Genomic DNA, 19925 nt, shown 5'->3' on the forward strand with positions numbered 1-19925 from the left:
ATTACAATTGCCACATATACAAAAATTACAATTGTCACATATACAGAAATTGCAATTATCACATATACAGAAATTGCAATTATCACATATACAGAAATTACAATTGTCACATATATAGAAATTACAATTGTCACATATACAGAAATTACAATTATCACATATACAGAAATTGCAATTGCCGCATATACAGAAATTGCAATTGCCGCATATACAGAAAAATTACAATTGTCACATGTAAATAAATTGTAATTGTTGCATATAAATTGCAATTGTCACATGTAAATAAATTGTAATTGTTGCATATAAATTGCAATTGTCACATGTAAATAAATTGTAATTGTTGCATATAAATTGCAATTGTCACATGTAAATAAATTGTAATTGTTGCATATAAATTGCAATTGTCACATGTAAATAAATTGTAATTGTTGCATATAAATTGCAATTGTCACATGTAAATAAATTGTAATTGTTGCATATAAATTGCAATTGTCACATGTAAATAAATTGTAATTGTTGCATATAAATTGCAATTGTCACATGTAAATAAATTGTAATTGTTGCATATAAATTGCAATTGTCACATGTAAATAAATTGTAATTGTTGCATATAAATTGCAATTGTCACATGTAAATAAATTGTAATTGTTGCATATAAATTGCAATTGTCACATATAAATAAATTGCAATTGTCACATATAAATGAATTGCAATTGTCACATATAAATGAATTGCAATTGTCACATATAAATGAATTGCAATTGTCAAATATAAATGAATTGCAATTGTCAAATATACAGAAATTGTAATTGGCACATATAAACAAATTGATAAAATGTGTCACAAGTTTTAATAAAGCTCCATCTTCCTTAGGTTCGTTATGTGCTACATTTTAATGGGTTCAGATTTAAAGCAGATTATTTTTTGGAGAGCGATTATATTAATGAAAAATTATCTTTCGTTTTACTTATTTCCACTTTTAGACACAGTGTGTGCATGTGTGTGTGTGTGTGTGTGTGTGCGTGTGTGTGTGTGTGCGTGTGCGTGTGCGTGTGCGTGTGTGTGTGTGTGTGTGTGTGTGTGATTTTGTTAATGTGGAGGATACAGGGGAAGGGGGTACAAGCATCTTCCAACGTTTAGACTAATTCGTAAAACTGTCTTTTCAAAACTGCCTCAATTAAAAGGAGCTACAAGAGACAAACTTGCTTAATAAGAAAAACAAATTGAACACAAATTGTGCAAATTCAAATTTGATTTTCCAATTTGATTCAGGAAGATACTGTTCTCACCCAGTCCAACTGCAGTACAATGACAGATCCATGATCAGATGGATCTGTAATGTAAACTCTGTTTAAACCAAGGATTTTTTTTCGAAAGCAATACACTTGCCTAGCATAGAAGTTCTAAGGGCGGCTTGGTTATGTTGATAGCACCATGTAGAGCATTTATGGAAAAATTGCTGCAGAAGTATGGATCTCTTAGATCACATAAAGGTTAGCTGGCTAAGAAAAACTTGGATGCATTGATTAAACAAGACTGTAAAGGGAGGAATTTGGAGATAGTTGATAAGTGAAGAGTAACATTGCAGAATATGACAAGAGGTTTTTGACCCTATGGGCAAAAGAAAAGTGTAAAATGAGAAGAAGTTAATAGAAGCATTAATTATTATGAACATATGCAGTTTATTATTGATTAATATTCATCTCTACTAGTTCAATAAGAATTCAATTTAAAAGTAGAGAAATTTTGTTGTAAGTAAGTGTAATTAGTTAACTATTATTAATCCTAGTAGAAAAACTTAAGATTTTACAATATTTAACTAATATACCTTAATTTATAAACAAAAAAACAAAGTTTCAATACAATTTCTGTATTAATAAGATTGTGTTATTTTTTGTTGTGTTTCTCGTGACTGCATTATTCTTTTTTTTTTACTATTGATCAACTGTTTAATGAAATTAAAAATGCAATGTGAAAAATCCTATTTACAAAATAATTAATGTAGTGAAATGAGGGAAGATCAAATGTTCACTACACAGAGAGCAGATATCTAATTAGTATTAAATTTCTCCCATTTTCAAACTCCAGAGAATTAGTACATAGCCAGTTCCTCCTCTCTATATTCATCACATAATCAGTGCCTTATTTTATTAGCCTGTCTGTCTAGCTCCTCATTATTTGTAAGTTTAAGAGTTAAAATAATAATGAAAAACTTGAAAGTATTTATGCAATTTAAAAACAAAAAAGTGACAAAAAAGTGAAATTTATAAAGACTTCTGAGCAACACAGAGTAGAGTTAGTACAATATAATAAAAACCTTTTAAAACTTAGTGAAATGTTAAAAATTAGTATAGAAATGAAACAAAAAAAATGGTTGTGTAATGGTACTTACCTTTATTGAATCAAAACAAGCAGTAACACGTCCATTTTGTACTTCTACGTGAGGGGGCGGATGAGCAAATTTACATTCTGTTTCTGAGCGTGTGCACTTGTTGCGCTGGAACTCACGGCAAACCTCCAGCGTCAACCAACGAGAGTCTTTTACATTAGCAAGATTTAGCATTGGATTAACCATGGCCATAACAAAAGAGTATCTTCTTCACAAAATTTTGAAAGACTTCCGGGATCGGCGTCGTCGTCGTGGTGAAAATAGGTAAAATCAGCGAATACAATCCAGGTTAATGGTATTTTTATTCCTTTTGGTCACCAAACAACTTGATTGTGATTAAAAGTCAAAAAAAAAAAGGAAAAAAAAACGGTTAATGATTTCTGCTGGAACAATAGTGATTGTCCACTGTGGTTAAATTTAAAATCACCACAGTAATATCACAACGTAGATTCCAGCTGGCAGGTAGGGTTTTTATCTGGTTTTTGTGGAGGTGGACGTTTGTGAAAATGTTGAATTTAAAAATATCCAATCTCACTTCAACTTAAGGGATCCAATAATTTTTTTTTCTGAACAAATTAGGACTGAACCTAAAAAAGAAAGAAACACAGTAGTTAAAATTATTTCTTCAAAAATTTTATGGAAAGATGACAATAAAAGGACTTTTAATTTGCTGAGATTATTAAAGCTAAATTAAAAAATAGAAATATTGAATTTTAAGTAAAACTAACAATATATATTGAATTGTCAGGTCACAGTAATGAACACATCCAAAAATTATGAAAAACAATAAGGTCGAAAATTATTGACGAAAATAGTTTCCAAAGACAATAGCAAAAATTGAGTTTTGCTAAAAAAAAAGAAATCAGATAGTTCAACTCATAACAAGGGAGGTAATAATTTTCTGAAATCTTAAGTCAATTTAGCAAAACTCACTTTTCGTTAATTCTCTTCAAAACCTGTTTTGATTAATAATTAATTTTCCACTTTATTGTTTATTTTAATTTATAACTTTGAATCTTTAAAATAGAGCAACAAAGTCCTCAAAATCAATTGAATAACTAAAAAAATTAAACTGAAGACATGAGAATATTTTTAATACATTTTTATAGGATTGATATACTGTTCAAGTATGAATTAAAAGACAAAAGTTTAAAAAACATACAATGAATGTGATTAAACTAATAAAACGGTTAAAAGATACTGAATTTCTTTACACAATAAGTTGAATGTGGGGTAACTATAATATAATTTCTAAATATGAAACATCTTTCATGCTGATAATTTACATGCAAGAAAAATTTTAAAAGCAAAATGTATCAGACGATTATATTTTATTTCTAAAACAGCAATGGAGAAAAAATGTCTATTAAGACCTATTTTTGATCTGACGAGATATTTTTCTATATGATTGTTATAATAAACTGATTGAATTCAGAAATAACAGAAATGAATTCACATTTTGGAGAGTCTATCTGATGAATATTCATATTATGAGGGTTTTTTTTGTTCTTTTAAAGCTGACATGAGATGTCCAAAGCAGCATAATATAGATATAACAAAACTATTTTCAAAATATTCATTAACACAAAGTTATGTATGTTTATATGCTTGTAATTATGTATAATGCTCACTCTTAAACTAATTAATCAACTATTATCAATTTTGGTACACAGCTGCTAGCCATAAGGAGACCTATGTTTAGTTTTATGCAAAAAAGATGAAGTAAGGATTGGAAGTCCTTAGTGAAAATTAAGATAGCTCCAATTTTTGTGAAATTAAACCTCAATGAATAAATATGCTCGAAATTTCATTTTCTTTATGGAGTATTTTGAAGGGTTTTTTTACGGGCTTTATATGAGAACAGCCTCGCAATTCAAAAATATCAAATTTGCACTGAATAGTCATATGATACCAATTGAGCAAAATTCCCAATATTTGATTACTGAAATTTCATACATTTTCTAAAATAAAAATGGTGAAATGATTTTGATCAAAATTAAAATGAAAATTCTAGATTTTGATTTCAATTTTTATATCGACATAAACATGGTTCAAAATGTTCTGTTCAAGGAATTAATTTCACCTCTCTTGAGGGAGATATCATTCAAGTAAAAGACTAAAGTGAACACAGAAAAAACATTTTATCATGTCTTTCACTACATTTTGTTATTTAGCTTTCATTACAGTGCGTATTTAATATAAATAGGGTGCAGCAAAGTAGTAGTGCCATTGTATCCCCAATGCAGATATAAAACTGAACACAATTATTGATTCAGACACATAGGTATATAGCTATAGTTAGAACTTATTTTTTAACCCATAAACAAAAAAAATAAAAGATACATAAAATAATGCATGGTAGCAAAAATAAAGGGTTGAATACAAAATTTGATATGAATTTTTTTATTATGATCTATTTTAAATTGTTGCATTTTGTCTTTTTTAAGAAAATATTGAAAATGTGTCACAATGTTATGCAAAATCAAACTCCGGTAATATTTTTAAATTAATAATTACTTGATTTTTTGTTTTTTCAAATTATAAAACAAATTATCTAAATTTTTTGTATTATTCTTAATCACCCTCCTGACAAAGTTTTTAATCTACATAAAATTAATTAATTATAAGAGCAACCATCTTATTTTTTCAATTCAAAAAATTATGCGATGGAAACAATTTTAAATTATTTTTGTGCAAATCTATAAAGTTTCTCCTACGATGAGAACATGAAAACAAAAAACTAATTATTAAATTTTTCTTTTAGATTTTTCTCTTATATGAAAAATTTGAAAATGTACTTTAAGATTTTTTTATAGTTAATATACAAACTATTACATGAAAATGGTCACAATTTTTTTAAATGTGTGCATCAAAATAAATGAAAAAAAAACAGTAATCTCAAAATAATTTTCATTTATTATAAAAAGGGGGTATTCTGCGTGTGTGTGTGTGTGTGTGTGTGTGCGTGTGTGCTAAAAACTTTTCTCATACGCATCAGACCGGGTCGAAACTGGTACCATCTTATAGGGCAATGCCCCGGATGAATAATATGTGAAAATTATAAAAAACTAGACCACTTTTGAAAGGAGGATTCGTTTTCCACATCTCTTTTTTCGCAAGTCACATGCATATTAAACTAAAACTATGTTTAAAATGCTTTTTTTGTAATGTTATGACGTCATAAGAACTCATGGCCGTGTGGGCAAAAGGGTTTGTCCGTAAGTTTTTGCCTTTTTCCCCCTTTTTTTCATTTCACATTTGAGTACGGCTACCACGGTTCATTTTTTTTTTTCGGTCATGTGGGCACTCCCTGCTATTTTGATTAAAAGGAAAGTTGTTTTGTTTTGATTCATTTATTTATTTATTTTTAAAAAATGGGGGGGGGGCAGCGCACAGGTAAGGCCGGGTAGCCACCTGCTGGTACATAGTTATGAAAAAGTGCTCAATATCCAGAAAATAGTTTCTTCTCTCCGTATCTCTTTGTCATATACTTCTTTTTTGGGAGCGATTACATTTGTGTTTTTATCAGTTTTTAAGTAGAATTACCATATCTTTTATTTTTGAAATCGTTGTAGGGGTATCGACGTTGCCCAAGATGGAGTTGACATATAATAATGAAAACACACTAAATATCCTTAGTATAGCAGGTGTGTCCAAACGGAACTTAATGTGGAATAGGGCAACGTCAGGTATCTCTGCTAGTGTTATTATAAAACTCACAAATAATATACCCTCCCTTGGATCACATACATTTGCTAGTTTATGACTTGTTTTTTTTTGGGGGGGGGGCAAGATGATCCATAATGATCATCTTGGGGTGAACAAAAAGTTTTTTAATTAAAATAAAAATGAAATATTTTCTACATCACATATACTATAAACATTTTGGTTTCATTAAAATGTGATTGTATTTGCAAGACCTACAGCTAATTTCTGGCAAAAGAAATTTCTCAAGTTTAATTCATTGCTGCAAATTTTGCAAATTTAATTTCTTGTTGAATAAAAAGTATATTCTAAAAAAGTTCATATTTATCATTTGTGCACCTGTCTTAATACAAAAATAAATATTTATATCTTAAAGTTTTATTCAATAAAAGTTGACATCCAAGTCATTTGGGGTTTTTTTTTTTTTTTCATTATAAATTTAAGCTAAAATGTATGTTTTTTTACATGTTTCAGAGAAGTTAGTAATATCTGATTGGTAATGTTACGACAAAAATGAGAACGGAATCAAATTTATCAGTAATTTTTTTTTCCTTAAATAAATGATGAAAATGGATTTTCGGTTAAATCCAAAAATTCAGTTACGACACCGGAATTATCTAAATATGGAACGAAAGTCACTAAGCATGAAATAAAATACGAAACCATATGGAACCACTTCTTGCTTTACCACGAAACAATAAAAAAAATTAGCTTTTATTTTTTACATTTCTATAAATAATTGTTTTAATATTTAAATATTCATATGGAAATATATTATTTCAAAAAAGTAATTTAAACGCTCATAGTTTACATTTCTATAAATAATTTTCTAAATATTTAAAATATATTCATATGGAAATAATTTAAAATTTTCACATTTTATCACATAATTTTGTCATAAACAATATATCGTAAAACAAAGTACTAACATAAGTGTTAAAACAAAAAACTATTTGTAGAAATGTAAAAAATGAAAGTTTATTATTTTTTATTGTTTCATGACAGCACAAGAAGTATTTAAACTAAAATATTTTTTTTTAATAAATTATTTCCATATGGTTTCGTATTTCGTTTCATGTTTCGAGACTTGCATTCCATATTTTAGGTAAACCGAGTACACTTCTGGCGTCTTAACTTTGAGTACTGAATTTTTGGACTGGATTTTCTTCTTTTAAAATAAAAACAAGACATGAAAATCAAAGATGATTTTTTTTCTGTAATTAGATTTATCAATTTTTATTTTTGCATAAATTTAAAGATTTCTTCTTTACATAACAATTAAACTAAATTATTATGAGATATAGAACCAGAGATTAAGGAAGTATTATACACATTTGCAAAATTGGAGTAAATATCATTTTTATAGACAATAATGGTGACTTGGCTTCAATATTTGAAAAATTTCATGTCAAAAACTTGAATCATACTGCAGTTTCATTATAGCAGTATTGTTTTGTCTTCAAAAATATTTTTTTTTAAATCCAATGTTGTCTTAGTATTATGGACTCATCCTGAAACAGAACACTAAATATAAAGTCAGACTGGTAGAGTTTTGTAAACAAAGGCGCCTGCTTTAAATTATTTATACATGATTTTAGAAATAATAGGTTTGCTTTGTTCACAGTGATTTTTACATCTTATCCCATCAGCCATTTTCACTTTAATTTTAGCATAAGAGTAGAAGTGAAACCACCCACCCTACTGTAATAAATCCTTTTCCTTTGACCTATCACCGTAACGGAAATATAGTACAGACCTAATTAAGACCATATTAATTATTATACTAACTAGCGATTAACCTAGAAAGAAAACAATATTTCTGATTAAAATAAAATAAAAATAAATAAAACATTCTTCACATTTATATATTATATATAACAAAACGGATCCTACATTTATTTTGTTGAACAAAATACTACTAAAGTGTATGCACTATTATTATTCAGTTTTCACTTGTTGTTATTGTTGTTAAAAATAATAATAATAATAATAATAATAATCTAGTTGGAATCTGAAGATGTTAATTCTGAGAATAATTAAATCACTGTACTTAGCGTTGCCTGTTTACTTTTATTTTTGTTTGGCTTTTTAATTTTTTTTTTTTTTTTTTTTGCCAAATTATCTTTTTTGATTTAAATTGATCATTGAATTATTAACTGATCCAAATTGTTATAAAATATATAACTAATTTTTCTCGATATAGCTTCCAAAATATTTCACTGTTTAAATATATTTTTAGGGCAGAAATGACTTTCTATTCAACAGTTAAAATGCTTCCAAACTTCGAATGGTTACAATTTTTTTCCGATTGTGAAGTATAGTTAAGAAAAAAAGTTGAAAAACAAAAAAAAAAAAAAAAAACAAATAAAGAACAGGCTATTTTGACTATTAGCAGGCGAAAAAAAAATAATGGCCTAAATCACCTGGTAATCAAAATTGCGAAATATGAAACGTCGGGAAACGAAACACGCAAATCGTTCATTTAACTGGAATTTGAATAAAAATATCAAATTAAATAAAATTGGCTATTTTTTGTTTTTGTTAAGTTTTTTTTTTGGGGGGGGTGTTGAAAAGGATTTATTGCGTACATATTTTTTTGTCGTCTCTTTTTTCGACAATTTAAGTAGTATATAGAAATAGGTTTTTACAGTTTTTTGTCTGTCAAATAATTTACGCTGCTAAACTACAAATTTGCCGTAAATTTTCTTCCGTTCGGTAATTTGTTTGTTTTGTTAATACACCCACTTTTTTCTTGCATAACAATCCACAAATTATTTAAATAGAATGTTTGAAATTTCGCTTCAACATTTATTGCATTATTGATTTCAATAATTGATTAAATAAACAATATGTAAGTAAGACACGTAGAGAAAAGAACACACGCAATAAGTGATCATACATTGAACAAGATTATATCTTTCATAAAATAACATTTCTCTTAAGATTAAATTCATCATTTTTACTTTTAAGTCATTCTTGTGTGTTTACCGAGTTGAGATATTTTCAAATGTATAAGTAATTTAGAAAAAAAATAAGACGCTATTTTTTCAGCCAATGTTTTTTTTTTTTTAATGTATTTTTGCTTTGCTTTTTTAAAACGAAAATGAACAAGATTGGCTTCATGCAAACTTTTGTGCGTTCTATTTTAGACTATAAATTTTGCAAATGACTGGTCGAAACCGATTTTAAATTTGGGAAATTCGTTTCACTTTCTTTTTTAATCAATATTAACTTTTAATTTTAAACAGCCATTTTGGGTGCACCAAATTTGGGTGATATCGTACTTCTTGCTAACCTGCTTAATAATGTTTTTACAATTCTTTAAACTAAAAGGAAAATCGTTTAATATAAAATGACTTGATTCTATTCCATATCGAAGCACATGTCCACACTTCGTAATATCTACACTAGTAAAACTGTTTACTACTTCTCGTGTGTGTTTCTAGCCTCTATGTAATTACATATTTTATTTATTCATTACTAGCCTGGGTGCCCGGCGTTGCCCGGTTGTTTGGAGGTGTGTGTTGAGAAAAAAAAATGGTAGTAGGCAGGCAGGCTTGAACCCGTACCGTGAAGGAGGAAAAACACGTGAAAAGAAAAAAGTAACGTCTGTGCCGTTGGGCGTTGCGCCCATCGCCAAACAGGAAGTAGCGAAGGTTTAAATTAAGGCTACTCAATCGAAAAAAGGGGATGACTTTCGAAAATATCGGCGAAAAAAGCGACTCCCTCCTTGTAGAAATGTGCCCAGTTGAGGGTAAAAGATCCCTTCACTAAAGGAATTAATGGTTTTAAGCCAATTTTTCGATATTTATCGTCCGAAGGGTCGAGCTTCAAAATGATACCGATCTCATGAAAATCCGTCGCCTCTGTCGAAAGTTTTAGGCATACATACATACATACATACATACATACATACAAACAGGCAGGTGAGATTTATATTATGGAAAAAGATTAATCGATTATGTGTTGGAATTAAAAATGCAATAGTATAAAGGATTACATTGACAGTGTCCAAGGGTCACGTAACTCGCGTTTATGTAAAAATTCAACTAGCGAAATTGCATGAAACTGAAACGAAATACATTACATCATTTACAAAACTTGTTTACGCAGCGAGAGAGAGAGAGAGAAATTTAGGGTTTAGAATGTTGTCTGCTACAAAAACAAGACATCTGGAGGTTTTACCTCAAGACGGACCAAGCATTTCATAATATTAAAAAACAACATAAAACCATGTTTATATCCCTATACACTTTTTTTTTTATTATCAAATTTCGTTTACACCGCCCACATTTTTTTACCCCCTTTTTATTCATAAAAGTTCCCATCTGACGTATTTTTTTACGCTGTAAATGATGTACATATTTTCATTCAGTTCGGTTTTTACATAAACATAAGTCATAATTCATGTGTCAATTTAGTGCATCATCAGGTACTAACACGAACTTATAAAATAATTCAATTACAAAATTCGGTATTTTTTCAGATTAGGTCCACCTCCACAATTTTCTTTTAAATGACAACTTTTAAAGGTTTTCGACTATATGCTGAAGCTGAATACAAAAATTACATTGAAATTTTGCAGAAATAATTAGTTATCGAGATATAAAAAGTTGTATTATTCATTGTATTCTTTGGTGGTCATCTTTTTTTACGCGCGTGCAGTCAGTCATAGATGAGTAGATTTGTTTGTGGCACGCGCACGCGCGTAAAAAAATGGCCGACAAAGAATACAATGCACAATACAACTTTTTATATCTCGATAACTACTTATTTCTGCAAAATTTCAATGCGATTTTCGTATTCAGCATAGCCGAAAACCTATAAAGGTCGTCATTTAAAAGAAAATTGTTGAGGTGGACCTAATCTGAAAATTTACCCTCTTTGAAATGTGAAAAAAAATGGAAGCATTTAAACTGTCGAATTGGAACTTTTTTTTTTTTTTGCTGTAAAAATTATTAGTCCATGTATTAAAGAATTTTAAGTTTTGGAAGTTTACATTCAATGGGTTTTACAAAAAGAGATTAAAATACACATAGCAGTAAAACGATTATTTATAGTTTTATAATAATTTGGATCAATAATTTAAATTTAAAAAATAAAAACAAATGGTATAGATGGAAACATCAGAAAAAAAGCAAAACAAAAATGAAAGTAAAGAGACTGCCGGGCAACGCCGAGTGGATACATCTAATTTTATTTAAATATTGCCATCATTATTATCAATAAAAGTGTTATATCTGGGTGGAAATGGGCAACAACACTACTCCCAAAAGGACGAGGTAATTCCTTGACAACAAAGCACTACTCTAGTACTTTCCAGAAGTCTGTAACGTCTAAGAGGATCCTCACCCCAAGAAAAAAAAGGGGGCCGTAATGAATGCCTATGACATTTATTAGGTGGGATTTTGTTAATTTTTTATTTTTTGAGTGATTATCGGAACTCCAAAATGTGACTTTCTCACGTCGGCAATTTTTTCTTGTTCTCACGTATCACTCAATAGTTGCTTTTCAAACATAACACACCCTTTAAAATAAGTTAAAACACTAAAAACATATAGATAAGTAAAAGACTAACTTTATCTTGCCTTTGATAATATTTGTTATATACTTTCTTTCTTTTTTTTTTTTTTACAACTTTTTCATTTTGTTGGCTATAGTAAAAAAAAAATACCCAGTTTCGACTGGAGATACAAAATATCCATTATTAATAGATAATTAAGTTGAAAATATTCTGTTATGTGACAAGAATCCTACAGAATCATGTTTTTACTTGAAAAATTATTCGTAAAATGAAACAATCAATTTCATGCAGTCGTAGTGTCAGACTGACGACAATACTTCTTAGAATTGTGTTATTTCATGAAAGAGGATTTGAAAAGCTGGGAAAGTTTCATTCAAAATAACAGCTCTAAATTATGGATAAACAAATTCAAAACAATAATTTAAGTGGAGAAAAACTAAAATACGATTGAAATGAAAAACAATATTTAAAAGAAAAAAACTTTTATATATATATATATATATATATATATATATATATATATATATATATATAATTTTATTGCAATATTTTGTGTTGTTAAAAAATAGTGTTTACTAAAAACAAAAACCAATTGAAATCGTTCTTTACACACACTATGCAAATTATGACAACTTTTACATAACGTTATCAACGAAATAGAGTTATAAAAAGAAATTTATTCCGCATTTATGAAAGAAAAAAATATTTAGTTTTAAACTCAATAATGATCAGCTTATATTCAAATAATGCAATACGAAGCGAAGATTAGAAATCTGAGATTTTTTAAATATAAAGGCAAATTATAAAGGCCAAGATGGCCAACATGTCTTATTTGTATAAAGAAAGAAATCCAAAGAATAAAAGTATATTTTTAACTGCGTAAAGAAAATGGTAAAAACAAAAAAATAATTAGAATCTTTTTTATACTTGTTGTAATATTGCTGAGAAGACAAAGGTGCGAGAGAGATGGTGACGAGGTGGGTTGTTGTTTTCCCTTCCGTTTGTGTCAACAGAACTAACTACTAGTTTAGATTTCTTCCTTTTTTGTTGAGACTTTATTTGGCCAAAAGCTCACACGGGTTTGTATACGTTAAAAAAAAAGAGGAGTGAAGACCCTTATTTTTATATAATGAAAACGAGAGAGAAAAAGAGGCTTTAACAAAAGGAGCTATGGACAGGATACTTCCTCTTCTTGTCCTTCTGTAATAAAAAGCATTTCCCTCGTATTCGCATGATCAATAATAATAATAAAAGTAGTAGTAGTAGTAGTAGTAGTAGTAGTAGTAGCACGGTGATTTAATCTATCAACAATAGAAAAGGGGGAAATCATATCAAATCTCTCAAAATAAAGGTAGAGTTCAATGTGAAGCTGTCAAACATTGTGATTGGCCATTGGTCATCATCATCATTAATTACAGCAATTTAAAATAATTTAAAATCGAGACAGAAAAAATTTCCCAACTAATTTCATAAATAAATCGTCCATTTCATTATTGTCTTCGATTTATAAAATCGAAATCATAATTGTTATTTTTAAGTTCAATCTTTTAAATCCTAAACAAGTGATCCTCCTTGTGTGTGAGATCATGTCTAAGCCGGGAATATCAACATTAAAAAACGGAAAGTGACACATTTTAAAAGGGTAACATTGAGAAGAGCAAGTGGAAAGATTTTGTTTTGAAATATATACGTGCCCCTCCCCCCTCCTATAAAAAGAATGACAACAATTCTAATCTTGATTTCCCTTGTCCGCAAAATGAAATGTCCTTCTCGCTTTTCTGTCGTCGCCGCCGCCGCCGCCGTACAATCGAATCGCACAACACAACCCATAACCTTATTTAGATTAAGATTTTTTTTTTTTTCAGACTTACAATTGCACACTAGTTCAAGTGTAATGGTTATCTTCAATTCGAAAGGTAAATCTGTGTTATTAATCCATTCACTGGACAGCCAACCTGATCATTTACTGAGATATTTTCACGAGGAAGACGGTCGCGAGAGGCGCCATAAGTGACAAGTGGGCAATGGCTGATCTATTTTGAAGGGGAAACAAAAAGTGAGGAAAAGAAGAGAAAAAGAATGAAACCGGAGACATACTGCAGCAATTAATATCAGAAAATAAAAATACATGAACAGTGGAAGGGTAATATCTCACAAAATTAACATGGACAATTTCCGGATGGATTCAACCTGGCCAGGTTGATTTTCAATAATGGCTAGGCAAGGTGATACAGAGAAAGAGGTGCAAATCACAATGACACACAGATATACAATGCAGACATACGTTGAACAACGAATGAATTCGCCATTAAAAGATGAAAACAATCTCACAATAGTATTAGGATCAGTATATCTATAGATGGAACGAAAATTATGTTGAGATTCCTTTTTCATTTTTTTAAGCAGGTAAGAAACATTAACGAACGAACACGGTAACCGGTCATATATGACGTAGTTGTAGTAGCAAATTACGTATCATGCTTAATCAATTTTCTTCTTTTTTTTTTGTATTTTCTTTTTTTTTGTTGTTTTTTACGAAAATAAAAGAATTGTCAAGAGTATTTGTAAGGTCTGAATGTTTTACTGGATGTTATTTAGCCATGTCAAGTCTGTGGTCTGAAAATGTGATCACAAATGACATGGCCGACAACGCCGCAGACAGACACTGCTACTACTCCTCACTGAATCGAACACTTATGGCCGGATTGAGGAAGACGAAAAGAAAAAACAAATGGTCAACACCCATTAAAGAAGCTTGTAAAATATAGGTGAAATAATGGGACTAACAATAATGCCAATATGTAAGAATTGGATGCACCAAGTAGTTTCTATATTTAGCTCTCCAGTTTACGTGGTGTGGTGTGCTCTGATGCTATGCAAAAATTATCGATCGGATAGGTGGACGACGGCATTAGTTTCCATACGATGCGACAGAAAACAAAAACCTTCATTGTGGAAATATTAGAATTAGCATTTTAATGGAAAATCGAAAAGGAAATCATTTTTATTTAGTAACATCAAACTGGAATATTTGCTCATTTCCTTTCAATCCATTGAAAAAGAAATATGACGTTCTATAAAGAACAACGAACGTGTCGAAAATTAACTTTTTCATGAGGATTTTCCTCCATTGATATGGACGGACAGATTAAAAACGATGGAGCGAAAGAGATGAAGGTGCTATCCGATGAGTCAGTGTGAAAAAAATAAGAGGGGGGCAGTGGTCACTTTTACATTCATTTCATTCTGATTTCCTTCTAAAATGGAGATTTCCACTTCAATGCGACTAAAATCCATTCGTTTTATATTATCTAAAAAATTAAAATAAAAAATAATCGGCTAAAAGTTGATATTTCCTCTCAAAACTCCTTTTTTTATAATGATATAAAATATCTATACACTTCACTGTTTGATATCTACTTGTGGAGGAATAGTTTGACTATTATTAAAATACTAATTTAAAAATGTAGCTTATTAATTATTAAAATGAGTTTTTGATGAAATGTAATTTGTTTATTTGTCGCAAAATAGTCTAGTTAAAAAGTAAAAAAAATAATTTAAAAAATAAAGTTGCATTATAAAAAGCGCATTAGTATGAATATGGAGAGGGGGCGGAAACGGCGGTGGCGAGTGCAGCAGTTGCTATGGAAGAGAGAGAGAGAGAGAAAGAGAAACTCTTTCTCTCCTTTAAAAAAAAAAAAATGTTTGTCGAATAAGACAGCCAGACAGCTGCTACAAAAGAATTAATGCGGTTACAGGAAGGAACAACGAAAAAGGAAAGGAGAATATAACACGGAAATAAAAGCCAGAAATAGACATCCCTTAAGATGATGATGATGATGATGATGATGATGGCGAGAATAGGAGAAAATAAAATGACGCGTCCATATTGCGATGGTTGAAGGAGTGAAAGTAATTACGATAACCAGTTTCAATAATGGCTTACAATTATTAAAGTATCCATTGCAACATATGAAAGCTGTTCCTATTTAAAGTTGAAATAAGAATTCTTTGTACGACAAAAAAAAAAAAAAAAAAAAAAAACACTTCAAGACCGATATAAATTAGGTGGCGATTTCAAGGACAGAAATGTAATTTTACTTAACGAAACTAACAGGGAAACAACAATGCACTAATGCAGTCTCTAATGACATATGGAATTACAATGATCAAACTAAAATTGTTCAGAGCACCTGTTTGTATGAAAAGGAAGTTATATAAAACAAAACCGATTTTTTGATTTCATCCATTTATAACGTTTTTTTTTCTTTTTTTAATAAAATTAAAATAATAAAAATTATTCGAAATGGTTAACATATTCCAAATGGATAAAAAGGTATTTTGAACAAGAGGTGTGTGTGTGTGTGCGTGTGTGGGTGATCACCTACCTAGCCATGGTAATAATGCCTGTCGCTTTCTGTAGTGGCTCCTATAGTCACACACACACACACTGTGTTATTAAGAAAAAGAAGCCAAAAAAGCAGGAGATTGGGTTTTGTTGGCGGTTTTTAGACCAACAATAATACAATTACAATTCTCTTGTTCGCTGCTGCCATCTCGGCAGTGTATGTGTTGCTGGTCTTGCTGGTTTTATATATATAGATAGATAGATAGATAGATAAATATATTTATATATATATATATATATATATATATTTAAAGATAGAGGAGTTTACGTGCCAGGCACTGTATGCATGTATACAAATATGTGTGTGTGTGCGGATGCAGTATTGTTGAAAATTGGAAACGTTGGGCCCACGACACAGTTTGCGCAGGACTGACCAACCACAACAGGCAAGTCAGGGGGTCCCACTAACACCACGACTACTACTACAACTACTGCTGCTACAGCATCGAATTGCGCTGCTGCTGCTTATTGCAACGGAGGAAGCAGCAGCAGCAATCAGCAGACACAACGTCAGCGACTATTTTAGGAAGCGGCACTTTGATTGGTCAACTAAGACAAGGGTTATTTTCTCCTCACTTGCTGCTTTAAGTTGTCATTATTATGATGATGATTGCCCATAGTGTGCATAATCCGCTCCTGGCATTGCAACCAACGCGACTGATAACGCATTATGTCGGAAATAAAAATCCTTCCGCATAGTTTTGCCAAGCAAAATTTTAAATAAATGTTAAGAAATTAACAAACACTATTAATTTCCAAGCATTGTTTGTACTTAGTAAAACTACTTACTTCACTTCGCTGATGCAAGACTTCAAACGGAAATTTGTTTTTAAAAAACCTCATATTAAAATACAATTTACCGCGTTTATTATTATCATATTTAAAAAGGTATTTAAACAAAAAAAAAAGTGTTTGATTCATAATTTTAACCATGAAACTAACCTTATTGCAAAGAAAAATCAAAACAATTCATTTCAGATGGAAAATCTCACCTATTCGATTGAGGAGACAATAATTTTGAGACATGGCCGATTATTCAGAGGGAATAAATCAATTTCATGAAAGGAAAACTATTGAACATCCAACTTATGAATTCGTAAAGGTAATTATGTGAGGATACCTGTTGCGGTGTTTGAAAATAAATGCTCTAACCTCTAACAAATAAGACCAAAACCTTGATTCTATTTTTGTGTTTAAGTGGATTAATTTAAATGATATAGCTCATTTCAAATTAACAAACGTCTAGAATCAAACACCTGCAAAGACGAAACAACTGTTGCATTTAGCCCAATCCTTATAGATGAAGAGGGGGTGGGGAGGACGTTCGGCTTTCATTACCTTTGTTTAACTATAAAATATAAAAATTCAAATTCATTTTTCACAAAAACGTGCACACGGAAGACCATGTAAGTTATATCTTCTGTATTTTAAAGATTAACAATAAATATGTATAACGATTTAATATCGATTCTTACAGTGGAAGAGAGAAAAAAAAGAAACCCTTAAGTTACCGTTATAGAGAAGAATGGTAGATTAATTATTAAGCCTGTGTAAAAACACAAACACGAAGTCAAAATAATTAAAAAAAAAAAAAACAATCAATATTAAATTAAATCTTCATGAATATCTTTTAAATTGGGATATGGTTTTTGTTTCAAATAGAATAATCGTATAGAATGACGTTCTTTGAAAAGCGTTTTTGACAAGGAGTCACATCATTTTTTTTTACTCGATATCACCATTTAACAAGACTCGAAGGCCACTCGAGGATAAGAGTAGTGTAATAATCGTTAATGGTGTAAATTGGGTTGAATTTGATAATTTATTGGGACGGCTCAACAAGAACTTGTCTACAATAATTGTCTACATTGGATTTGAAGGCTACCATGTTGCAGTCAACCGGGAAGCAGGACAGTGGAACACTGGAACAGTGTTTCTGTTTCACAGGAAGGCAGTTCTGAGAAAGAAAGCTTTGTTCATGGAATTTGCGTTTAGATGTAGGTGCATATAGAGAGTGAGTGGGAGAGATCGTATATGTCTTCTGTCACTGAGGGAGAAATCCTTCTAGACTAAGGTGATTGTTTTTGTTCCAATCCAGAGTGCCGTTTTGGGGAGCTGGGGGGTTTTCCACATTAACCATCCTGGTATATTTTTTTTTCTTTCTTTCTTTTCTTTTTTTAAGACGTGTGTTAAAAAAAAAAAAAGAAATTTAAAATAATTCAAATTCCATAATGCCGACATAAACAGAAACTTGTTTTAAAACAATTTTTTTTTCTTTTTAATTTAAAATACGCAAAAGTCGTCAAATATTTCCAGAATTCATTAATGAATTTAAAACGATTTCATATGACCACAATGACGGGGGGAAAAGCGTAAATATAATGTTAAATAACCAGACAGTAATTAAAAAAAAAAAAAATTAAAAAAACTTATTTTAGCAACAAAATTTGATCATAGTTGTTGTTTTAACTTTATGTGCAATTTGTTTCGGTGCTAAACATTAAAACTGTTAAAATAGGAAGAGTACGAAATAAGTAAAATAGTAGGAGAGAGGAGATGGAACAAGGAAATTCGTGCGGCAGTTGGTTTTTCTTCTTCTCCTACTTCCCCTCCCCCTCCTTCCGAGTGAAAGAAGAGAAGCGGACAACTAACTAGTAACCTGGACAAAAATAGCGCTCGCCAACAGAGATTTCTGGCGCATATGGGCGTGACTTAACAAAGAATGATTCTGATTATTTATTTCGCATTTAGACGAGGAAGTGGGACACACACGTAAGAAGTCACGTGGTAAACTACTTCCGGGTCCACTAACATGAAAGGTAAGACGATGGAGAGTGTGCCAACATAAAGAGTACCAGCTACATGCCTTCCTCATATTTACGGACATTTTCTGCTGGAAGTTATTTTATTATTATTTTAAAATAAGTTAACTAAAATCGAATCGCTATGTATTTGTTCATTTATAAGATTTTCAGTCACAGTACCACAAATTAATAAAGGCGGGATAAACATGTTCTCGGTTGGTTTCAGTGATAACATTTTTTAGAAAGTCAGTACCATTTATGGTGTTTGTTTGTTTTTTTCGTTATTTTTTTTTTTTTTTTTTTTAGCTGAAAGTTAGTTATTTGCTAAAGAAATTTTCCTCCAAATTATGGTTAACTGAATATGAAATGATTCGTGTAAAGTTATAACTACAAAAACATCAAACATGAAAATATAATTGACAAATTTACTTACTCATTTGTAACGTTTAAAATGTATACCTAATATTTAGTAGAAGCATTTTAAGTTAGCGTAAATATTAGTTGTAAATAAAAACTAACAGATATCTTTTTTATTTCAAGAACTAAAGTACCGGATCAAAAAGAACTAAGATAAAGTGAGGTCTCTGACTTTTTAGTCCCTTCTGGCCCGGTTTGATTCTATACCTTTTTTTTCCTGCTATAACCATAGTAACGTTTGCCAAATAAATAAACATACATCGAAATGAATTTATTTTAAAAAAATAAATAAATAAATAAAAATAAAATGCCATTCTAGAATGAATTCTAGTCCTATTTTTGGTGAAAGATGAAGAAATTAAATGTTCAGTTTAAAATTTCTAAAAAAAAAAAAAAAAAGCGTCTAAAGAATGTGAAGGAGTACAACAAGTAAAGATAATCATTTCCTTTAAAATAAATAGTCATTTCAATGTGAAGGATATCGTTTTTTGGGGGGTGGGGGGGTCATTTGCTTTTTACTTAGGGCTGAGTCCGATTAACAAAAAAAAAAAAAAAAAGACAGTAGTGGGTAGCATTTCAAAAAAAAAAAAAAAAAAACTCAAACATAAAGAGAAGCAGTAAAGGTATCCTGGTAGATTTGAAAAGCTGAACGAAAATAGCATTTAAGCTGACAACTGA

At 30.1% G+C, this 19925-nt stretch overlaps 1 protein-coding gene across 29 annotated transcripts in view; it reads right to left on the reverse strand.

The window, feature by feature from the left end:
* The window catches only part of LOC145287978 (muscleblind-like protein 1), a 200651-nt gene that overhangs the window by 73513 nt on the left and 107213 nt on the right, over positions 1–19925 (reverse strand). For 25 of the 29 annotated variants that reach the window (XR_013869243.1, XR_013869248.1, XR_013869247.1 and 22 more), the window contains one exon: positions 2393–2976. Coding sequence is in view for 19 of the 29 variants with exons in the window: in XM_080135964.1 (XP_079992090.1) it covers positions 2393–2581 (189 nt within the window). In the remaining 10 variants the exon portion in view is untranslated. Of the gene's footprint in view, positions 1–2392; positions 2977–16006; positions 16193–19925 lie in introns of those variants that run through there. The other 4 variants (XR_013869242.1, XM_080135963.1, XM_080135966.1 and 1 more) reach the window with 2 other exon arrangements.

Source organism: Euprymna scolopes, chromosome 11, assembly GCF_053919585.1.
Source record: "Euprymna scolopes isolate OS-2025 chromosome 11, ASM5391958v1, whole genome shotgun sequence".
Classification (NCBI taxonomy): domain Eukaryota; kingdom Metazoa; phylum Mollusca; class Cephalopoda; order Sepiida; family Sepiolidae; genus Euprymna; species Euprymna scolopes.